Here is a 21,566-nt window from a genome sequence, read left to right as displayed (position 1 = left end):
AAATCTGGGTACTATTACCAGTGACTTTCCTTCAGATCTTAGGCTTCTATTGGGGGTGTAGGGTGTAATCATGTCTTGTAGATAACTTGGGCCTTTACTTGCTAGGATACAATGGCAGAAGCACATTGCCTTGAACATGATCCTCTTGCCCACAGGCAACCGATGCAATTTGACCAGGGATTTTGTTTTGGACGATCTTCTAGGCAGATTCAGCACTAGCCGAGCAGTGGCGTTTTGGACTGATTGCAGTTTCTTCATGCTTTTTTTTAGCTACACCTAGGTATAGAACATTGCCGTAGTCAATCTGAGAGGTGACCACTGAATGTATTATAGTTTTTCTGGCTTGAACCGGTAGTAGGTCAATGACCTTCCATAGGGTTTTTAGCGTTCCAAAACATTTGCCTGTTATTTTTCGGATTGGATTTTCTTATTTCAGGTTAAGGTCAAGCCATACTCCGATGTTCTTGACTTTGGTTTTAGGGGTTGGGAGCTGGCCAAGTGCTTCCGGCTACCAAGCTGATGTCCAGATAGAAGGCGCTCTTCCCATTACCATCACTTCTGTCTTACTGCCATTAAGTTTTAAGCAGTGGTCTGCCATCCATACTGTTACTTCCTCCATACACTGGGAAATTGATGTGCATTATGTTCTGGGTTTTGCGATAGCGTGACGATAAGCTGAGTATCGTTATTGTATGATACAATGGACACTTTGTGGCCTTCCACTATATCAGCAAGTGGCCCCATATATAGGTAGAACAATGTGGAGTTTTTTGCCATTTCAATTTTCCTAGTGTAGAACTCACAACGAGTTTTCTTTATTAGGGCGTAGTATGTTTTTTGCTGTTGTTTTTATTCTCCTTTAATGTTTGCGCAGTAGTTCTTACGCCACCTGTGTTCCAGCTGTTTGCACTTTTGTTTGGCCTTCATTAAGGTGTCATTGAACCATGGAGCTGAGATGCTCCCCCTTCTTGTATTTTTGGTCGTCCAGGGTGCTATTTTCTTCAGCGCTTCGGTTATCCATGATCCCACTTGTCGTTTTTCCAAAGTGCCTGAGTGAACGAATCAGGATTAAACTTCTCCTACTTCCTACGGGTAACTAACTTTTTAGGTAAGCTGACTCGTGGATTTGTTTGTGGGATCTGAAACGGGATTATGTGGTGATCGGACCATGGGATTGGCCAGGATGTTCCCAGTTCCATGTCAGTTATGTTAGTGAAAATAGGATCGAAAATGTGACCTGCTTGATGTGTAGGTGCGTTAACTTTTAGAACGAGGTTGAAGATCATGAGGGTCTTTGCACACAGTTTGTGCCTCTGGTCTAGTAGTTTCATCAAAGTGTATTTTAAGGTCCCCTAGAATGAGGAGTTTGCTGTGACGTATGGCTGTGTGTATGATTTTTTCACCTAAGCTGATTATGAATTGTGTTTCTGGCCCTGGAGGACGGTAAATCAGGACACCAGCTATGGTATCGTTACCTACTATTGAAAGCGTAAAAAAGCTCCCCTCACATTTGTCAAGGTCTGTTTCTTTAATGTCGCATTTTATCATTGATTTATGGAGTATAGCAATCCCTCCCCCCCTTTGTCCAACCCGGTCCTGATTTGCTATCCCATAGCCTTCCGATAGGGCATCTAAGATATCTGAAGTAGAGCTATCATTGAGCCCAGTTTCAGTCAAAAACATGGCGTCGTTTTTGTTTCCTCCAGTACATTTTGAATTTCATGTTTATGTTTAGTTAGGGATCTACAGTTCAGCAGGAGGAAGGACAGTCCTTCTCTCTGTTGAGTATTCATTATTGTTGAGGTGAAGTCCTTGCTGCAATTGCCGCAGGAGAGTTCCTCCTTGTCTCCGTGTGTATTTTGTTTACATGCCTCCATAATGGGTGACATCAGGCTCCTTAGCGCATTTGCTGTGTATTTAACATCATGATGGGGTAACCCACAACAAGGGGTCCTGGCCCTTTGGGCCGTTGGGTGCGGATGGGCACAGACGCGTGCCTTTGGCTGTCTGCTTCGCGTCCGCTGGCACATCAGAGTTAAGTAGGGTGTTGCTCAGTGAACCTCCTCCTCCGCTCCACCCCCTCCTTTAAAAACCAGGTGTGGGTAATTGCTCTCTGCTTTGCCACACCCTCCAAACAATCGGCACACAGCCGCGCTGGACCAAGGCGGGAGAGCAGGTAAGAATCAGACTTATATGAGCTAGTTGGATGAGAGGCAATAAATACACACACAAAATTTGTACAGAAAAAAGCACATCAATAATAAAACGTTAGTAGTGAGTCGTTTCTGGTCTTTTATTTCCAGATGTACTTGATATGCAATTGATGGAACCAGCCAATGCGTTTCGGCCAACCATGGGCTTCTTCAGGGCTGTAATGGCATACAATGAGGGTATGATTTAGAGTGTTTGTATAAGACCACGCAAAACATATTGATTAGTGGCAAAAAGGTTTAGAGAAAAGAAGAAAAGAAAGTGAGAGAAAAAAGTGCAACCAAGGAGTGATGGAGTTAAGGAGGAATGGTCAGACCGTGAATGAAATGGAATAGTGTGCCGTCAGGAAAAAGAAGTGAAAGCACCAGTGACATACAAACGATGTGTTTAGATGTTGCAGGATGGAATAGTGTGCCGTCCAGAAGAAGAAGTGAAAGCACCAGTGACATCCAAACAATGTGTTTGGATGTTGCAGGATAAGGGAAAGCCCACAGAATCCTTAGGGATAACAAGAGCAGTGATTCACAAGTGGAACTAGATCAAAGAAAACCTGTGCCCATGCTCAGAGAAAGACTATTAAAATCCAAAGGTAGCTGGCTTACCAATGAGAAATTGCAATGAATTAGATCCTCAACAATTGGATCAAGAATGGGGATAAAAGCCGTTCTGAAAAGAGCAAGTGCAAAAAATAGATTAAAATGTCAAGTTACGTATGCCACAACTTAACAGATAAAATGAACGCACAGACAGTGCAGGGGACATACCTGAAATGCGAAAAAGAATTCTCGTGGTGGAGAACAGTTCTCTATTTAAGCAAGGTACCTGCAGATAAAGAGTAGTGCGATGAGCACGAGGATGATTTACAGTACTGATATCTTAATGCATCGCAGGGTGAGCCCTCATGAAATGCCAGAGTGATGCAAAGAAATTCCTGACTAGAACTGAGTATAGATATAAAAAGAGGACCGTAGCCAGGAGCAAAACGGTAATACCCAAGGTTAGGGTTAGTCATGTACGGTGCGCATGAAGCGCAAAACCATTAAAAGCACATTTAGTGTGTGACTAGAGGTGGAGCACACTAGTTGCAAGCAGAGTCGAGAGTCTGGTATATAGAACAAATGACCACCATAAAGGTGAAATTGTACTCTGCAACATAAGGTGTCCATAGTCAAAAGCACAGTGTAAAAACATCTCAAATGTAAAAAGTGCCAGAACTGAACAGCGTGAGATAAGCAAACTTAGGATACAAGGTGCGCGTGATGCGCAAAGCATGGAGGCACACCATGTCGTTGTTGACAATGGAGATAGAAACTAACAGTCATTATTATCCATAAAATGTGGTGCGCAAGAGATCATGTGCAACCAGTGGATAAACCTTACTGTATTTCAGAATTCGCTGTGATGTGGATCAGAGCCGTGTCCGGAACGCGCCCTTTAGCCAGCGTGTCTAGTAGAATCTACCTTATGAAAGCCTGCGCTGTTAAGTAACCTGAGACTATTTCCGGTGAAATGGGAACTAGACTGCACAAAGAAAAGGAGTAAAACCTTCACTTCCGGTTTGTTTTTCCCCCCGCCAATTGAGTGCGCGTAATTCCCGTATGGAAGGAGGTTCAAAAGAGGTTCAGGCAGTCAATTTCCGAAGGAGTAGAAGCTAGACTACACAGGGCAAGGGAGTAAGAAACTCACTTCCGGGGTCTTACTAGATGCAGCAAAAGTGAGCGCGAGTTATTCCCGGATAAGAGAAATATCAGATGGGGTTCCAATAAATTCTACACAAGAGAGAATGAACCAAGCTGAGGTACTTTGAAAAAAATGAGCAGAAATATCTCTGGCAACGTGTAACATGTGTTACTCGAAAATTAGACTAAAAGAAGCCAGCACCCGTAAAAGATATGTAGTGCTCTATTTAGAGTGAAAATAAACATCTAAGGTGACCCTTTGATTAATTAAAGTTTCCTACGCGGGTTGTAAAGAGAAGGAACAATAGTATAAAAGCACAAAAAAGTAATAAGAACAGAGGCAATATCCAGCAAGTTACGAGTTCACGTTGCTGATGCAAGAAGTTCTCTTGTAAGTCAAAGAAAAAGAGAGAGGACAGAAAAGAACAGCATATTTGAGTACACTATGCATCTGATGTAACTGTAAAACGGAGTTCACGAAGCAGTGCCTAAATGAAGATATGTGTGGCAATAGGGTTACAGTGCCACCCATATTTACAGAAAGAAAAACTAATATGACAATTAGGCAATTAAAGTTGTGCCAAGCAACTGCGGGTCAGTTGGTAGGAACAATATTCAGGACAGAGTCACAGAAAACGTTGAGACCAACATTCAAAATTGTTAAACATTGCAGCGAAAAGAGGTCAACCATGAAGGTTAGGCAACACCGAACCACATGTTATTAGGACATAGAGTCACACAAAAAGTTGAGAGAAACATTCAAAATTGTAGAACATTACAGCGAAAGGAGGTCAACCATGAAGGTTAGGCAACACTGAACCAACTGTTATAAAGTTGGTCTAAGGGAAGAGGTGGGATTTGGAAAACACCCCACCTTGGAATAAGACCAAACGTAATATGATTGGTCTAAGGGAAGAGACGGGGTTGGGAAAATGTGCGCCATGTCTGTAAGATTAGTGAGTGAATCAGACATTGGAAATATATTCTTGTACATGTATCCAACGAACCGTGTGACACACATTTAAACTCTAGCTTTCTCAAACAAAATGGATTATTCATGTATAAATAGCATCATAGGGTACTGTGTAACGATGTTAGTATGACAGGCAGGAAGGGTCTACAGTCAGGGTTGACATAGTACTTAGAGAAAGTAGTGCATCTCCCTGTCTGTGTTGAGGCCCAGGATTGAGGAGCGTAACGTACATATCCATCTGGCTTCAAGTTGTCTCAGTGTAAGTGCCCTATCCCTGCCTCGTTGGTTGTTCAAGACAATTTCTATGCCATGAAAGCGGAAACAAGCCCTATCCACACCCGTTCTACACTCGTGTGATACAATGGCATATGATGTGTCCCCATTAAGTGCAACTCTGCGGTGTTCCTAAAGGCGAACTTTGAGTTGTCTGGTTGTGCTACCAACATAGATCTTCCCACAACCACAGATGATAATGTAAACAACAAAACTGGTCAAACAGTTAAGTTGTAACTCAACGTAGTCATTCTATTGCAACATAGTTGGCAGATGTTACAAGTGCTGCATGTGTAAAAATCCTTGGGTTTTGTTAGCCAGCTTTGTTGTTGTGGTGCATAAGGTAAGGTGTAGCTGGGGCATAGGACATCTCTCATAGTCTTGCTTCTTTTAAAGGTCATTGAGGGTCTTTCAGTAATCATATTGTTGACCCCAGGCACCCCTTTAAGCTGTGCCCAGTGTCTACCCGGTGATTTGAATACTTCATGATTTAGTGTGGAGTAGGTGGTAATGAAGGAAAGTCTCTGGGCTTCCTGGTCCCGTTTCCTATTTCTGTTTTTTAAAATGTATTCTCTTTTTATGTTCTTGACCCTGTTGCCTGCAATGTTGAGTGTGTGTAGATCATAGCCTCTTCTTTTGAGTCTATCTGTGGCCAGACTAGAATGTAAAGTAAAGTTGGCCTCCTCGCTGCAGTTTCGGCGAATTCGCAGCAGCTCACCAAAAGGAAAACTATTGACAGCTGTTTCCTTCCTGTGAAGTGTACTGTGAATGGTATTGCCCTGGACATACAGTTCCAAGTCAAGGAAATGTATCTTGGTTTGAGACATTTCGAGGGAAAATGAGACATTGAGAGTGTTACCATTGAGAAAATTGAAGTATTCTTTCAATTCCAGACCAGTGCTTGTCCAGATGATGATGATGTCATCAATGTAACGGCCCCAGAATTGGACATGTTTTGTCCAATGTGAGGCTGCTCTGGACCACGCATGGGTGCGCTCCACCCACCCCATAAAGAGGTTGGCGTACGACGGTGCAAATTTGGATCCCATGGCGGTCCCCTGCTCTTGTTTATACCACGTGGTGTTGAACAAGAAGTTATTATCCAGGATGAGGCCTATCATCTCTAATAACATCTGGTTGTGGTCATATAGACTAGCATGTCTTGGGGAGAGATAGAAATCCACTGCTTGCTCCCCAATATCTCATTTGATGCAGGTGTACAGTGATTCTACATCCAGGGTAGCAAACCACATGTTTTCGTCCCATTCTAAATCTACGAGTTTGTTGAGTAGATCCGTACTATCCCTGATGTATGAGGGTAGGTTAGTCACTAACGGCTGCAGAAAGGTGTCCACAAACTTGGCAAGAGCCTCAGTCATGGAACCAATTCCCGAGATGATTGGTCGTCCTGGTGGGAAAGGCATCTTCTTATGTATCTTCGGAAGAAGATATATGCATGGATATCTAGGGTTATTGATGGAGATAAACTTGTGCTCTGTGTCAGATAAGAGACCTACCTCCTTCCAATGTCTCAGCTGGACGTTGATTTTAAGGGTGGCAATAGTGCAAGGATTGTGAGTAAGTTTAGTGTAGTTTGCATTGTTGTTCAACTGTCTTTCTACCTCCCTCTTGTAGTCAGTCCTATTCATAACTCACTACAAATGTTTTATTATTGATGTGCTTTTTTCTGTACAAATTGTGTGTGTGTATATATTGCCCCTCATCCAACTAGCTCATATATTCATTTCTGTGGTCTACAAGCAGCAGATCATTGGAGGTGGGCAATATCTATCTTCTGACGTAGTGACTAGTCCTGGGGGTGCAGTCTTCTAAGACCCAGCTGCTTTCTTCTGTGTGTTTCTAAGAATGAGACTTGTTTAAAAGTGATTAAAAGCGCTATGTGAAGCATAATTTAAATGAAAATAAAATAGTTTAAAACAGGATTTTCAAAGCAGTTCACAGCGGTGAAAAACTCTCAGCTGCAGCCTATCGTTATCTGCTGCGCGTCCGCTGGCACATCAGAGTTAAGTAGGGTGTTGCTCGGTGAAATTCCTCCTCCGCTCCACCCCCTCCTCTTTGAAAACCAGGTGTGGGTAATTGCTCTCTGCTTTGCCACACCCTCCAAACAATCTGCACAGAGCTGTGCTGGACCAAGGTGGGAGAGAAGGTAAGAATGAGACTTGTTTAAAAGCGATTAAAAGCGCTATGTGAGGCTTAGTTTAAAAGAAAATCAAATAGTTTAAAACAGGACTTTCAAAGCAGTTCACAGTGGTGAAAAACTCTTCCAGCTACCTGTGGGATGTGACCATCTCTCAGCTGCAGCCTATAGTTATCTGCCTCAGTGACTTGTCCTTAGATATCAAGAAAGCTGATATCGCCCTACCTCCTGATTGCACTTGATAATACAGGATTGAGTTCTTAAATATTGCAAAAGATAAAACTGATTTACACTAAACCCCTAGTCAGGGTCCGCATGGGCCATGAGATCTATGATGCCTTTGACATTAACAGGGGGACAAGACAGGAATGACAATTATCCCCACTTTGTTTCACCATTGCTTTGCAACCACTGGCATGCTTTTTTAGAAGTAGGGACATAACATCTATGTATGTGGACAATGCTCTTATATACCTCTGAGATGTGAAGCAGGACATTCAGTCAATGATGGATATGTTAGATGAGTTTGGGACATGTTCAGGCTTGAAGTTAACTTGGGTGAAGGCATGCCTCTTCCCATTTCAGAGGTTGTCGGATGCTAAGGAAGCGGCACTACCCAGTGTGGGGATTAAGTGATGACCACAACATTTCACTATGTGGGCATCAATGTCTTTCACTCAAATAGCATAAAGGGCAATCTGGGAGGTGACCCTTAAGGGTGTACATCAATTGTTGCTCTTTTAGCCAACACTGCTCCTCTCCGAAGTGGGTGGGGTGGCTAGCACTAAAATGCTAATACTACCCTGACTGTTATATCATTTTTTAACACTGCCAGCGATCCTGCCCATTTTTTTCTCCATATTTTAGAACGTATACTCTTTGACCTAACATGGGGAATGGATTAAGAAAGTGTGGCTTTGCAGAAACTGTACAACTCCTCGGTCAGGGGAGGGCAAGGGGCACCAAACTACGAGTTGTATTATGAGGCCCCCAATTACAATGGCCCCTACTGTGGTTGTTGACAACTCCCAACCTAGAGGGGAAACATTTGAGATGGAACCTGAGAGGTAGATCACTACTGGATTGGATGCTATGCCCCCCAAACATCTGTCATTACTGTGGAGGCCAAACTAGCTAAAGTTGTCAAGCATTGCTGGCATAGACATTCACAATTTAAGGGGGAGATTTATTGCTAAAATAACATGCGGTCCGTGACATACCACAACATCATAACGCAAAACCATGGTCAGAGGCCAGAATTGTAGTATAAGGGGATTTATACGAACACAACATGCTCAGGACCTTTTAGGAATCAGAGGACAAATACAACTTAGAGGAAGGAATTTTTTTGATGTATAATGTACTGTTCGAAGTGATAGGCACCAATTGGGTTCCGGATCACAGGGAATCAGCCACAAATGCAACATTAGAACTTCCTCTCACTCATGGCATGGGAAGGAGAGAAATCAGTCTGTTATATAGGACATTAATCAAGACACACACTACCACATGCACTACCCTCTGAGAAAAGTGGTCGCAATATCGGCCAAAACTTGACAGATAAACTATGGAAAGCAGTGCTAGCATGTATGAAGAGGGTCTCTCGAAAATCCTCATTTAAGTATACCCTATTTAATTATTTACATCAGACATATCACACCCCACAGCTCTTAAACAAAATCAACCCGGGATCAAACCCTTATTGTTCTAGGTGTGCATGTTCAGAGACCGGCTTTTATCATATGGTCTGGGCATGTCCGGTACTTGCGTGGTTTGGGGCTGACACAACATTGCTGACCTCGATAATAATGGTTAGACAAGTGGTGAGTGACCCAACCTCTTATCTACTAGGGGTGCTGCCCCGCTCCAAACACAATAAATATGCAATGAGATTAATAGACTTGGGCCATGTTCTAACAAAAAGACAAATAGTGATGATTTGGAAATTGCCTTCAGCTATCCATTGAAAGCCTGGTTGTGGGACCTCCGGAAGTAGGCCAACACAGAGGTAAAGGTAGGGCTAGCCCTTCGCACAATCAAACTCACGGATCAGCCGGGTGACACATGCGACACTTATCTGAAAAAATCGTCTGCTAAAATAGATGATAGAGTGACGTAAGCCCTCTTAGAGGGACTTATCACCTTTAGGTGTAGTTTACACAAGTGAAGGTGAAGTGATATCACTGACAGAGAGGGTTGAAACAACACCCAAATACCATGTCAGCCTGTTGAACTCAAGGGTTAATACTGAGAAAAGCCAACACTAACAGGACACAAACTTGGCATGTGTGTCTTGAGAGATCCACACATTCCACCCAGTTTCTGGTTGAGGAATAGAGGATTTGTGAACTATTTAATATATTGTTCAGCCAAGTAACCCATTTCCCCATTGGGGTAAAAGAAATGAGCGGCAAGTAGTTTTGTACAATGAGTTCTACTTCACAGGTGTTGACCACTTCTTACATCGGGGAGAGGAGTTGGCCTAATGGCTAGGGCGGTCAACCGCAAATCTGGGGAACTAGGTTTGAGTCTCGGCTCTGAACATCCTGTGATTCTGGGCAAATCACTTAATCTCCACATGCCTAACAAAAATGAATGTGTCCTCATGTAATGCAACTGGTGCTATGTAAAGCGCTCTGATACAGGATTCGGGTCCAGTTTGCGCTATATAAAACTATGTCAAAAAAATAATTAATACAAATTGTAAGTGATCAAAGTCTGTCACTAATATTCATTGAAAAATGCTACTAGAGCCTTACACCTTATAGGCCCCAGTGGCTCCAAGTGGAGGAGTTATTCTGATATGAGGCAGTTTCCAGGATCTTCAAAGTATTTCGTAGTAGATTTTTGACATCCTGGCCGGTAAGGTTGAATGTATATTTAAAACATTTAGAACTTTAAGATCAATCAGCAATAGTAGCCTTAGAAAAAAATTCCTGCAGGTATCAAGGGCCACTGTTAAAATAATAAACCTGGATAGTCACCCAAAATGTCACCAATACAGACAAACAGCCATGATGCTCCATGCCTTACCTGCCAGTTGGCCAGTGAAAGGCAGTCCTGTGTTTGCTGTGGATAGGACACAGGTGACTTGTTTGGATAAATGCTCTGACCCTCCCCCCTCAGTGCTCTAATGACCTTGGGGAAGGCATAGCCATGTAATGTGGTGGCAGCCCTGGAATAAGTCAGCCATACAATGTAGTACCGACCAAAACTGTCTGGAGGCTTTATGACATTTAGTGGCACTATGGACGGTGAGGGTATCTGTTGGCAGAGGGAATACCCTGCTGCCTCCCTCTTCTTTATTGATTGTCTGCAAGGTGCTAACTGGGGGAGAATTTGGAGGTAAGCTGCACTAAAGCAAGAGGGCAAAAGTGCTGTGTGAGTGGCCTCATTTGCTGGTAACAATAGACCAACCACCCTGCTCCCTCCCACTGGCACTGTTGGTTTCCCTGCTCCTTTATGTGTGGGGCTCCCTCTGGATGGAGAGATTCTGACAGTCTGGCCAGTCTTGGCTGCTCGCATCTGAACATTCCATTTATGGTACTGATAATGATTTAAATCATCATATTTTTACCTTCAATGTATTTATGACATAGCAACACAACCTTATATTTGTAACAATGCAGGTTGATTGGTCAGTTCATGCTAAATGGTGAGTATTCCGGTAAATTATCTCTTTTTTGACCCACATCATCAGCGACTCCAATGAACTCTGACCTTTTTTCATATTTATAATATTGTGTATTATCAATCATATGCTAATAAATTCGAGATTCGCTAGTTGTATTACATTAAAATGCCGCTAACAGTCATTTATTGTGCGTAAAGTATTGTCTCTGGTGTGTCTTCCAGGCTGAGGACTACGTCATTATATCTCACAACTTCACCCAACGGCTAGACATGGTTCACATCATTGACTGGAGGAGCAGATCCGAGCAGGAGCTCAATTACAGCTCGAACATCAATGGAGACTGGAACTTTGACAACAACACAGAAACACTGACCTATTTAGGTACCTTGAGCCAGTTTATTTGTGAGCAAATTCCTCTGACAAAAATCGTACCTGCTACAGCAGCCCAAAATTGTCCACACTGTCTTTCCACCACTGTAAAAGGTCCTTATTGTGTTATATTCTAGAAACAGTAATCTCTTTTAATTGACTATTAAGTGTACATGAGAATTTACATTTTATTGTGGTGACATCTTTGTTGTACTGTTTGTTTGTGGTAATGCACGAGTTTCTGATTGATTACATGAACTCTACAGAAAGCTGCAATTATTCCTTGCATGGAAAGTGGGAAAAGTATTAGCACATAGTTTTTGCACTGAAATGATCCCCTTCTAGTGCCAAACGTATGCTTGACAGAAAGCACACACCCTTGCTCTGTGGTGCAGGGCTGTGTTCATTGACGCAGGGCATCTTAAAGCTCACCGGCGCAGGAAAAGCGGGAAGATTTCGTTGATAATTGAGTAAATCTGCCCCCTCTATGTTGCTCCTCTCAATGAGCTGCACTGCTGATTCTCATGAGCTGGACTGCTGATTCCTGCCGCGTTAACATTAATGCGGCAAGCCTCGTGGACCTCGTTGCTCATAATCTCTTTGTTCTTGGACTAATGGGCAGTGGTCTTTCCAGAAGTGATTTTTCGGCAGGACTCGCAATGGGCCACAGATAAATCTGCAAAGGGCAATCGTGAAGACAGAGAGAGAAATGTGTGTGTATTTGGATATATGTTTGCTTAATATGTATTTATCTATGCAGGTACATTTTAAGTTAAAATGCGGGCTCATGTGTTGCCTCAAGCAACCTCTGCTTTGCAGTGATAGGCTGTTGGACATAATGTGTGTGGTAAGATGCAGAGTCTGGGGCTTATTTACAAGCCCCTTGCGCCACCTTTGCGTCATTTTTAACATGGGAAAAGTGACGTACGGGTGGCGCAAGGGCTTTGTAAGTAAGCCCCTCTGTTTTTTTCTGTGTCAGCTTGTGGCACAGAATGACATTTAACAGTTTTGGAGATAGGGTCTAATGGGCAGGCCAGGACAAATGGAGCTGGGCCAGGTAAATAAATGAGTTTACCAAAAACATATCAACAATAATAATAAAAACATTAAAAATGAATACATTGCTTTAACACTTAAAATCAATATATTGTAGATAAAGCTGTCAATTAAGTATAGATGCTACTACGATTCCGGTGAGGAACCTACACTGAGACATTTTAGCAAATAGACTTTTGTAAAAAAATAAGAGAAAGTTCTAAAACTGTAGTGAGCTTCCTGATAAATTGATGATCCTTCGAGAAAAATCAGTACTTGGTACTTCTTGACAGTCCTAAAGGATGCCACAATAAATGGTGGGTGCAAATACTTGTTTTTAATAAATCCAGTATGGAGGCGCATAAGCAGGTTATGTGATCGATTGTCTCATCTTTATTGCCGAAAAGCCTCGATCTCCAGTGTGTGTTCCAAGAATCTTAAATTTGAACAATAGGGGTACACGAGTCAGAATCTTAAGTACCTGATTTTCCAGGCTGCCTCTTAGCTGGAGTATTGGTATTCCAGATTTGTAGAAAATGGGTATCAGTTTTGTACTCTAAGGGGCATAATAACAAGCCAGGCAATAAAATTATCGCCGCTTTAGCGGCCGAAAACTGCCGCTAAAACGGCAATAATGGGCTTGATAATATGCTCTATGGAATTCCAATTGAAGTCCATGTTAAATGTGAAGGACGTCTAACCTGAGCTTCAATTGGAATTCCATAGAGCATATTATCAAGCCCATTATCGCCGTTTTAGCGGCAGTTTTCTGCCGCTAAAGCGGAGATAATTTTATCGCCTGGCTTGTTAATATGCCCCATAGGGGCATATCAACAACAACCGGCGATAATTATCGCTCAGCGCTCTTAGCGTGAGGATAATTATCGCCGGCTAGCATGAATTTTTATCGCTGAGATAGTGTGCTATTAGCAACGCTTATCTCAATAGCGATAAAAATCTACACGCTAACAGGCTAACGTGAGATTATCGCTGGAAACCCAGCGATAATCACACGTTACCTTGTTGATAGGGACAGGCAAACTTAGCCATGATATCCTCCTTCCATAGGATATCATGGCTAAGTCTGAAAATTAGCAGACGTAAAAAAGCAGCGTTAACCTAGGTTAGCGCTGCTTTTTTTGTCTCTAACAGGGTTAGCGACATTCTTGATAATAGGAGAAATGTCGCTTAGCGACATTTCTCCTATTATTTTACTCTGGAACGCCCCCTTTGCATCTCATTAGAGATGCAAGGGGAAGCGTAGAGTAAAAGGGTGCTAACATGCAAATTTGCGTGTTAGCACCCTGTTGTTGATAGGGCGCTAGTTTTATCTCTGCTTTTTTGGCTTTTAAAGCCAAAAAAGCAGAGATAAAGCCCTTGTTGATATGCCCCATAGTGCTTATGGATCTGTAGCCTAGACAAATCATTCGGTCTGATATTGATCTTTACAGATTTCATGTGAGCACCTTTACTCTCTAAGCAGTGGCGGAAGATTGTTTTCTGTAGCTAATAGTCCCAGGTCTGTGGTGATTCCAACACTTTCTTTTAATTCATCGATTAATAGCTTCTTTAAGGTGTTTCTCTTGACTTAGTCACAATCATATACTTAGTTAAACATTGCTCCTATGTGCAAAATTGTCAATGAGGTTAAAGAGGGTTCAAGCCATAATGTATAGTGTAGAGTGGACACGCGTAGGGGTGATAATGATTTTATCAGTCTGATGCACTTGGATGATTTAGTTATGATATATGCTTTCCCTTTCCTGTCTGAAATATGGTCGGACCATGGCAGCTTAATATTGACGGTTTCTCCCAAATAGCCATGTTTGTTTACTTGTTCAATTTGTTTATTCTCTATTTTTAATAGAGGCTGTTTGATAGTTTTGCAAAAGGTATCACTTTCATTTTCGCTAGGATTATTTTTCGGTCTTTCTGTCAAATATGTTCATGTAGCTTCAAGAGACGAGTTTGCAAACCCGACCGAGATAACAATAAGATGATTGAGCCGTCCACATAGGTCAAATAAGTGATGGGTTTAGCTAGTTTTGACAGCAAGCCTGCAACAAAATCTAGAGACAACGACATTACTTGGCGATATTTAGGGAAAAACAAGGGGAGCAATGGTGTGTCCCTGTTTTCGGCCATTTGATGTCATTTCGACCAAGCTTCGTTGTGTAATGCTATCAAGAAATGCAGAAAGTATGATCCAATCCCCAGTTTATCCCAAAGCCTGCTCTGATTAACTCTGTCAAAGCTCAGTTGTAGTCTCTGTGGCACACATACAGTGGAAGTTTTTCTGTTTTTTGTTTAGTCCACTGATATTTAGAGGTGACAATATTGTTGATGGTGGAGCAGCCTGTTCGAAATCCAGAATAGTTGAGTTGAAGTAGTTTTTTTTGGTTGGCCAGGCATGAAGTTTGTCCATGAGGTATTTTCCAAATACCTTCCCCTTCACAAACAAGAAGGAATATTAAGCGATAGTTTTTTTGTCTAGTTTGGGACCCCTTCTGGTGCATCAGGTTATATTGTTGGCCCCTTCCGTGAGGAAGGAATGAGCCCTGCTTGAAGTACTCACAAAAATAATCGGTAAAGGTGTAAACTCCGTAGGGCGGGATTGAGTTTTAAAACATCACTAGGTATTCTATTTGGGCTTGTAATTCATGAAGATCTGCTTAATGTCTAATGAAATATTTAAGTAAACCAGCAAAGAGAATGAAGTGTTTGCCTTATTTTTGTAAAGGTACGTATTCCGGGTTTATTTTGTAGAAAATAATTATTCCTTGTCAATGTGTCCTGGATGCACAGCCAATTCAGCGTTGTTTGCTTTGATAGCCCGCAGGCTGCTCTTGCCTGTCCCCCTTGTAGCAGCTGTTGTCCTCCTATAACAGACTTTTCTATGTTTGACCTGGGAATCTTGCTGCAGCGCGCATGGGCTGACTTCTTTTTCTCCCTGCAATGAACCTTTCTAGGCGCCTGAGGATTAAAGAGGAGTTAACATCATCTAAAACCTAAATTACAGTGTAGCCCATTTGTCTACACAGTAAAAACTCAAGTCAATTAAGTAAGGTTAAATGTGAATTGATCACAAGTTCAAAGCCAAACTAACAAAAATGTGTTAATAGCAATACAAAAGATAAGAAGCAAGATTTGATGGTCAGTACATGATTTGCAGTTGTCTAGTCTATTATGTATGAGGAAATCTAGATGTCCTAAACTAACTCGTAACGAAGCAGTACTATTTGGGAAAACCCTAATTAGGTCCAGTAGAAATAGGAAGGTGTTAGCATTGTAGACCTCGGGTTAAGGTTCTCCAAAATGACAGATGTTGTGCACACTTTAGAGATATTGCAATGAGGTCTGTTCCTCTCAAGGTCTAAGGGGAATCTGTCTAAACTAAAATTGTTACCACCTGTTAAACTCTACAGAACATTTGAGAAACTTACACTATGCATCCCATTACTTTTCCCTTCCCCACAGTGAAACTTGTCACCCTCCATTGCTATTCCCATCTCCTAGTCTCTGCATCCAAAATGTCCTTGGATTCCTCCTGTCTCCAGATATCACTCATATGATAGTACTCCCTTTGTTCGTTACCATTTCTCGTCCTTGCCTGTGTTCTTCTTCAAGCCGCATTATCTCAAAAACAGAATATTTCTTTAACTGACTAATGAATGCCTTGGGTCTGCACCTGCAAAGGAAAAAACTCACAAAGCAAACAACTTTCACGTTGACGTTAAATCTAAATGCTTATGGCCTCTGGTCAAATTAACATAGCAAATACCTCAATACAAAATAAAATGCATGATTATAAATTCATATTTATTATTGTGAAATAAACTTTGGATGCTATTTAGCAATCATGCGAATAAGTATGACTCAAGAGTCCATTAACCTTCAGAAGCGTAAATATGTATGAGAACTAAAAATGAATACTAGTATGAAGGAGACATTAGTAAACACATTGATGTAAATGTCTAAGTTAAACAGCTAGTACACCATTCATCTCTCAGTCAAGTGCACCATTTTTCGTTAATGATTGTTAGAACTGGGGGTCTATCTTCTAGTCAGGTTAGGGGGGATACACACTCTAGATAATCCCTGCTCACCCCCATGGTAGCTTGGCATGAGCAGACAGACTTATCCCAAAGGCAATGTGTAAAGTATTTGTACCAACACTCACAGTAACACAGTGATAACACCACAAATGGACACCACACTGGTTTAGAAAAATAAAGTATCTTTATCTAAATTTAACAAGACCAAAACTACCAAAATCCAACATACATGTATTAGCAAAAATTACTTTCAAAAGGTTTTAGCAACTTAGTCCGTAGAAAACTATGAATGCGTGATTTCTTCCAAAGTACCTGTTGTTGCGACACAATTCACCAAGCTAAACAGCCGCAGCGATGAGAAGCGTTGAAAAACAAAGAGATGCGTCGTTCCTGAGACCTTTGTGGATGCGATGCGACAGTTCCAATGTACACATGGGAGCGATGCATCGGGCCCAGTCTGTAGGGGGAAGCGATGTGTCGATTCAGAGACGACTCCGATCCGTGGGTGATGCATCGGGGAAAACTTACCACACAGGGTCAATGCGTGGAAATCCTGGATGCATCAGCGAACGACGCGGTGTGCGGCGCTACGTCGACCTTTTCAGCCGCGATCACTCAATGCGTTGATTCTTGCCGTGGCAAAAAGTGCTGCATTGGTTTTGGCAGTGGCGCGGCGATCAGGGGAGATTCTTCTCGCACCATGGTGTTGCATTGGAAAAACTGTTGCAAGAAGAGCGATGCGTCGATTTCCTTGTCGTTACATTGCTTTTCCAGCTCCTAACGACTGAAACAACCTCCAGAGGCGCAAAACTGACACAGGCACCTCTAGGCAGGTCAGAACTCCCAGCAAGGAAGTTCAGGGAAGCAGGGGGTAAAGTAATTTTGATCATGAGACTTCAAAACAGGAGGCAAGCTCTACTCAATCCCTTGGAGACTTTCCTCAAGTAGGGGAAACAGCAGACAGCAAAGTCCTTCTCCTTTCCTGACAGAAAACAGCAACTGCAGGCCAACCCCTGACACACAGCAAGGGCAGTACTTCTCAGTTTCTCCAGCTCTTCTCCTTGGCAAAGGTTGCTCTTGATTCCCGAAGCAGTCTAAAGTTCAGAGGTTTTAGGTCTAATACTTATACCCCATAATGTCTTTGTTCTCTTTTTGCAAAGGTCTCTGAGCTGAGTCCACACTACTTCTGTCCTCTCTGGTGCAGCGGCCCGGCAAGAGATGGAGACAGCATTGTGTAAGCCAGACAGGCCCTATTCAGGTGCCAGGGAAATCTCCTCCCACCACTCTAAATGCAGACCAGGCCTATTCAGGTGCTAGTGAGAACTCCTCCCCCTACTCTGAATGCAGCCCAGGTCTATTCAGCCCAGCCCTGACTCATTCAGGAAAGCCAAGACACACATCAACGCACCCGGTGGCTGTCTGAGAGAATGCACCTCCCCAGCCCCTGTCACTCCAACACCAAACAGTCAATACACAAACAGGCAGAGGCACACAAAATGGTTAAACAAGAAAATGCCTACTTTCTAAAAGTGGGATTTTCAAATACACAATTTGAAAACCATCCTTAGTAAAAGATGTGTAATTAAATTCTGAGTTCTGACAGCTTAAGCTTAGTTTTTCTATCTTATCCGTATGGGAAGATATGCCTGTAAAATGTTACAAAGCATTCCCCATTCAGTCCTAAGGGGCAAGATAGCCTTTCAGTAGTGAACAACGAAATTGGCAGTATTTCACTATCAGGACATGTTACACACATCAGTACATGTCCTACCTTTCACTTACACTGCACCCTGCCCATGGGGGTACCTTGGGCCTACCTTAGGGGTGTCCTATATGTAGGAAAAGGGAAGGTTAGGGCCTGGCAAGTGGGTGCACTTGCCAAGTCGACATGGCATGGCAGTTAGGAAACTGCACATAGGCACTGCAGTGGCAGGCCTGAGACATCTTTTCAGGGCTACTTAGGTGGGTGGCACAATCAGTGCTGCATGCCCACTAGTAGTATTTAATTTACCAGCCCTGGCACATCCAGTGCACTTTACTTGGGACTGACCTGTAAGTCGAAAATGCCAATCATGAATAACCAATCATGTTCACAATTTACACAGAGAGCATATGCACTTTAGCACTGATTAGCAGTGGTAACGTGTCCAGAGTCCTAAAACCAACAACAGGTCAGGAAAAAATAGGAGGAAGAAGCAAAATGTTTGGGGATAACCCCGCAAAAAGGGCCAAGACCAACAATGATATTAAACACACATATGGCCTTCAACACCATTGCCCGTGGCACCCACGTTTCAAGACTTCACAACTTTGAGATACGTGGATGTTCCCTGAGATAGCTTGCCTCCTTCTTCTCTGACAGAACCCGATGAGTCAGTTTCACGCTGTACACCTCTGCACCCAAGAACCTCAGCTACAGGGTCTTTTAAGGGTCATCGCTGAGCCCTTTAATGTCTACATGGCACCTCTCACCCACGTCATAAGATCCCACAGAATCAACTTTGTCTCCTACGCAGATGACATCCAGCTCATTCTCTCCCTCACAGACAACAACCCCACTACCAAGTCCAACTTCACAACCTGCATGTCAAGTGTGGCAAACTGGATGAAACAGAACTGCCTAAAGCTCAACATTGGCAAAACAAAAGTTCTACTTTTCGAGACAAGAGCTCTCTATGGGACTCGTCCTTGTGGTCGACAGAACTGGGGCCCATGCCCACCCTCACAGACCATGCCAGGAACCTCGGAATCATCTTGGATGACAAATTCACAATGACTAAACATGTGAATGCTATATCCTATTCCTGCTTCCTCATCCTACTTATGCTCTGCAAGATATTCAAATGGCTCCCTACAAACACCAGACCCACGGTCACCCAGACCCTCATCAACATCAGACTGGACTATTACAACAGTCGCTACACCGGTATCTTGAACCAACTCATTCAAATCTTCCCAAAACACTACCACTAGACTGATCCTTGACATCCCCTGCAACGCACACACCACACCCCAACTCATGGAGCTACACTGGCTACCCATCTAGAAGCACTGCCAATTCAAACTGCTCATCCTCATCTACAAAGCCATCGACAATGCCAGACTTGCCTTCCTCAGCCATCACCTTAACTTTCACATCCAACTAGACAACTGCGCTCAGACACACTCTACCTCGCACAGATATTACGCATCCGCAGAAGCAAAACAGGAGTATGTTCTTTTTTCCACATCATCACCAAAACCTGGAACAACCTTCCTCCCCACATCAGGACCTTCCCATCTCTACTCGGGAGCTCCAATCAGCTTACACATCTGCTTCAGCACCTGAATAGCCCGTCAGAGGATTAGTGCTTTATACAAATCCTCATAATATAGCATACGTTGATCAAAGAGATTGATCATTCTGATGTTCTGAATCTTTTAATATGTGTGGGTATTTTGACTTGGTTGATTTTGATACAAGAATTTCACAGGTTTCCAAGTCTGCCCTTCTGGTCCAGATTGTTTGTGGGATAATATCCATCAACCAAGTGGTTTGTGCAGTTTCACCTCTAGCACTTGTTCTGTGAATACACCGAATGCTTGTTAGGTCACTGCAATTTTTGTGTCATTGTCTGGAAATAATGTAATATTTTCAAGTTATTTTACTGGTTTAATGTGTCATGAAATCCCTCCCAATTATAGTTTGGAATGAAATCTAGAATTGAGCATTCTGGCCCGATGCTGTCTGAAGATGCTTCATCAGTGGCTTTGTAGTCAGATATTGCTGGAACAATTATTGCGTTTTCGCATACACTGCCAAGTGACCTCTGCAGTGAGTTAGGTTTAAAAATATTTTCTTCTTTTGTGAGCAGTATTGCAATTATCTTTTAATTGCTGATTCGATGCGACTTCAGTGTTTGATGTGGTTGGAATGATGTTCTGCATACCTGAGAGATATCTAGCAAGAAAGGTGAGTCCTTCAGCTATTGTTTCAGCTAGATTTAAATGGTCAGCTGTCGAAGTTCTGGTGTCCCCAGAGAAGCGTTCACGTCTTGGGGTATTTGTTAATAGGTCTTAGTTGTAGGGGTGTAATGCAACTCCCTGCAGCCCCTGTGGTTCAGGAGGGCTTCAATCCTTCAGAGGAACCAGACCTTTAGGGTGGCCTCAATCAGCACAAGTCCAATGAATATATGTGATATGTGGGAGACTCAGGAGCCCCTCATTACATTCGGCAGAGGGACCCCATCATTCTGCTTTACGCCACTTCCTGATTGTTTAGATAAGCTTGCATGTAGTTAGTGGGCAGGTTTAGTGTTCTCTGATCTATAGCCATGCTATGACTTGATGTTAAAGAGGGATCAGCTGGGTTTTTTGCCACCCTTTCCGCTAAATTTTCGTAACCCGGAGTCATCAGTAAATTGAACTGCGTCGTTTTCGTTCTTGTTGCTTAAATATTGGAAAAAAGTTTGATTAATTTGGAAGTGAGCTGGAATTTACGTTTGAGATCAAGATTCCTTTAGATATAGGTGATTTTCTTTTCCATTTCCTAATTTATTTTTTAGGCGATGCTTTATGATATATAGTTGAGTGAGGTGATGTATTTGTTATAGAGCTGTCGTTCCAGAGTGATTTGATTTGGTGGGATTTCTATGTTCAAGTCGAGATGTTCGTTGAGTGTTGGGTGTTCCCAGGAACTGAGTATACATATACTAGTGTTGCCTAATAAGTGAGTGTAGAGTCGACGCCAGATTGGGGCGTCATAGTTGTTTGAGTGCTGGATTGTGTTGAGTTAAGCTTTCCTGGTAGAAGTTGTAACAAATGAACTATATCATCCAGCTGAGGCAAATTAGTGATGCAAGATTTAACGTTTTATAAAGCATCTGGAAATTCAGGGAAAGTTTGCTTTTCTGCTTTAATGTCTTTTATTAAGACTGTTTGCTCGGATCGTAAAGATGATTGCCTATGGTGTCCTTTATCCTAGTCAACTGGGTGGTATTTGATCTCATGGCTTGGAGAACCGATTAGACTAATGGAGTATTGAATTTATTCAAATTATTAGAAATAGACTTGAACTTGACTGGATTTTGGAGCTGGGGTCTTGATTGTAGTCCGTTCAGTGATAGACCCTTAAAACCAAGTTTATTCTGCTAATAAACCAGCGACTTCAAAAGAACTTGCTAGAGATTTGGGATCTGAT

At 42.5% G+C, this 21,566-nt stretch overlaps 1 protein-coding gene and 1 long non-coding RNA gene across 2 annotated transcripts in view; one reads left to right on the top strand and one right to left on the bottom strand.

Annotated features, from left to right (window-relative positions):
- Positions 1-21,566, top strand: part of LOC146830898 (fibrocystin-L-like) — a 1,500,901-nt gene that overhangs the window by 1,087,503 nt on the left and 391,832 nt on the right. Inside the window, exon 54 of the mRNA XM_085605087.1 lies at positions 11,150-11,309. Coding sequence (XP_085461213.1) covers positions 11,150-11,309 — 160 coding nt within the window. The remainder of the gene's footprint in view (positions 1-11,149; positions 11,310-21,566) is intronic.
- LOC146830899 (uncharacterized) lies at positions 2,279-3,640 on the bottom strand. The gene is made up of 4 exons (XR_014961205.1): positions 3,592-3,640; positions 2,976-3,033; positions 2,814-2,877; positions 2,279-2,369 (listed from the first exon to the last, which is right to left on the bottom strand). It is a non-coding gene; the product is annotated as an uncharacterized LOC146830899 (long non-coding RNA).

This window comes from Triturus cristatus, chromosome 5_1 (genome assembly GCF_964204655.1).
Source record: "Triturus cristatus chromosome 5_1, aTriCri1.1, whole genome shotgun sequence".
Lineage (NCBI taxonomy): Eukaryota > Metazoa > Chordata > Amphibia > Caudata > Salamandridae > Triturus > Triturus cristatus.
Note: the sequence above shows the minus strand (reverse complement) of the source record. Positions and strands in the feature narration are given on the sequence as shown.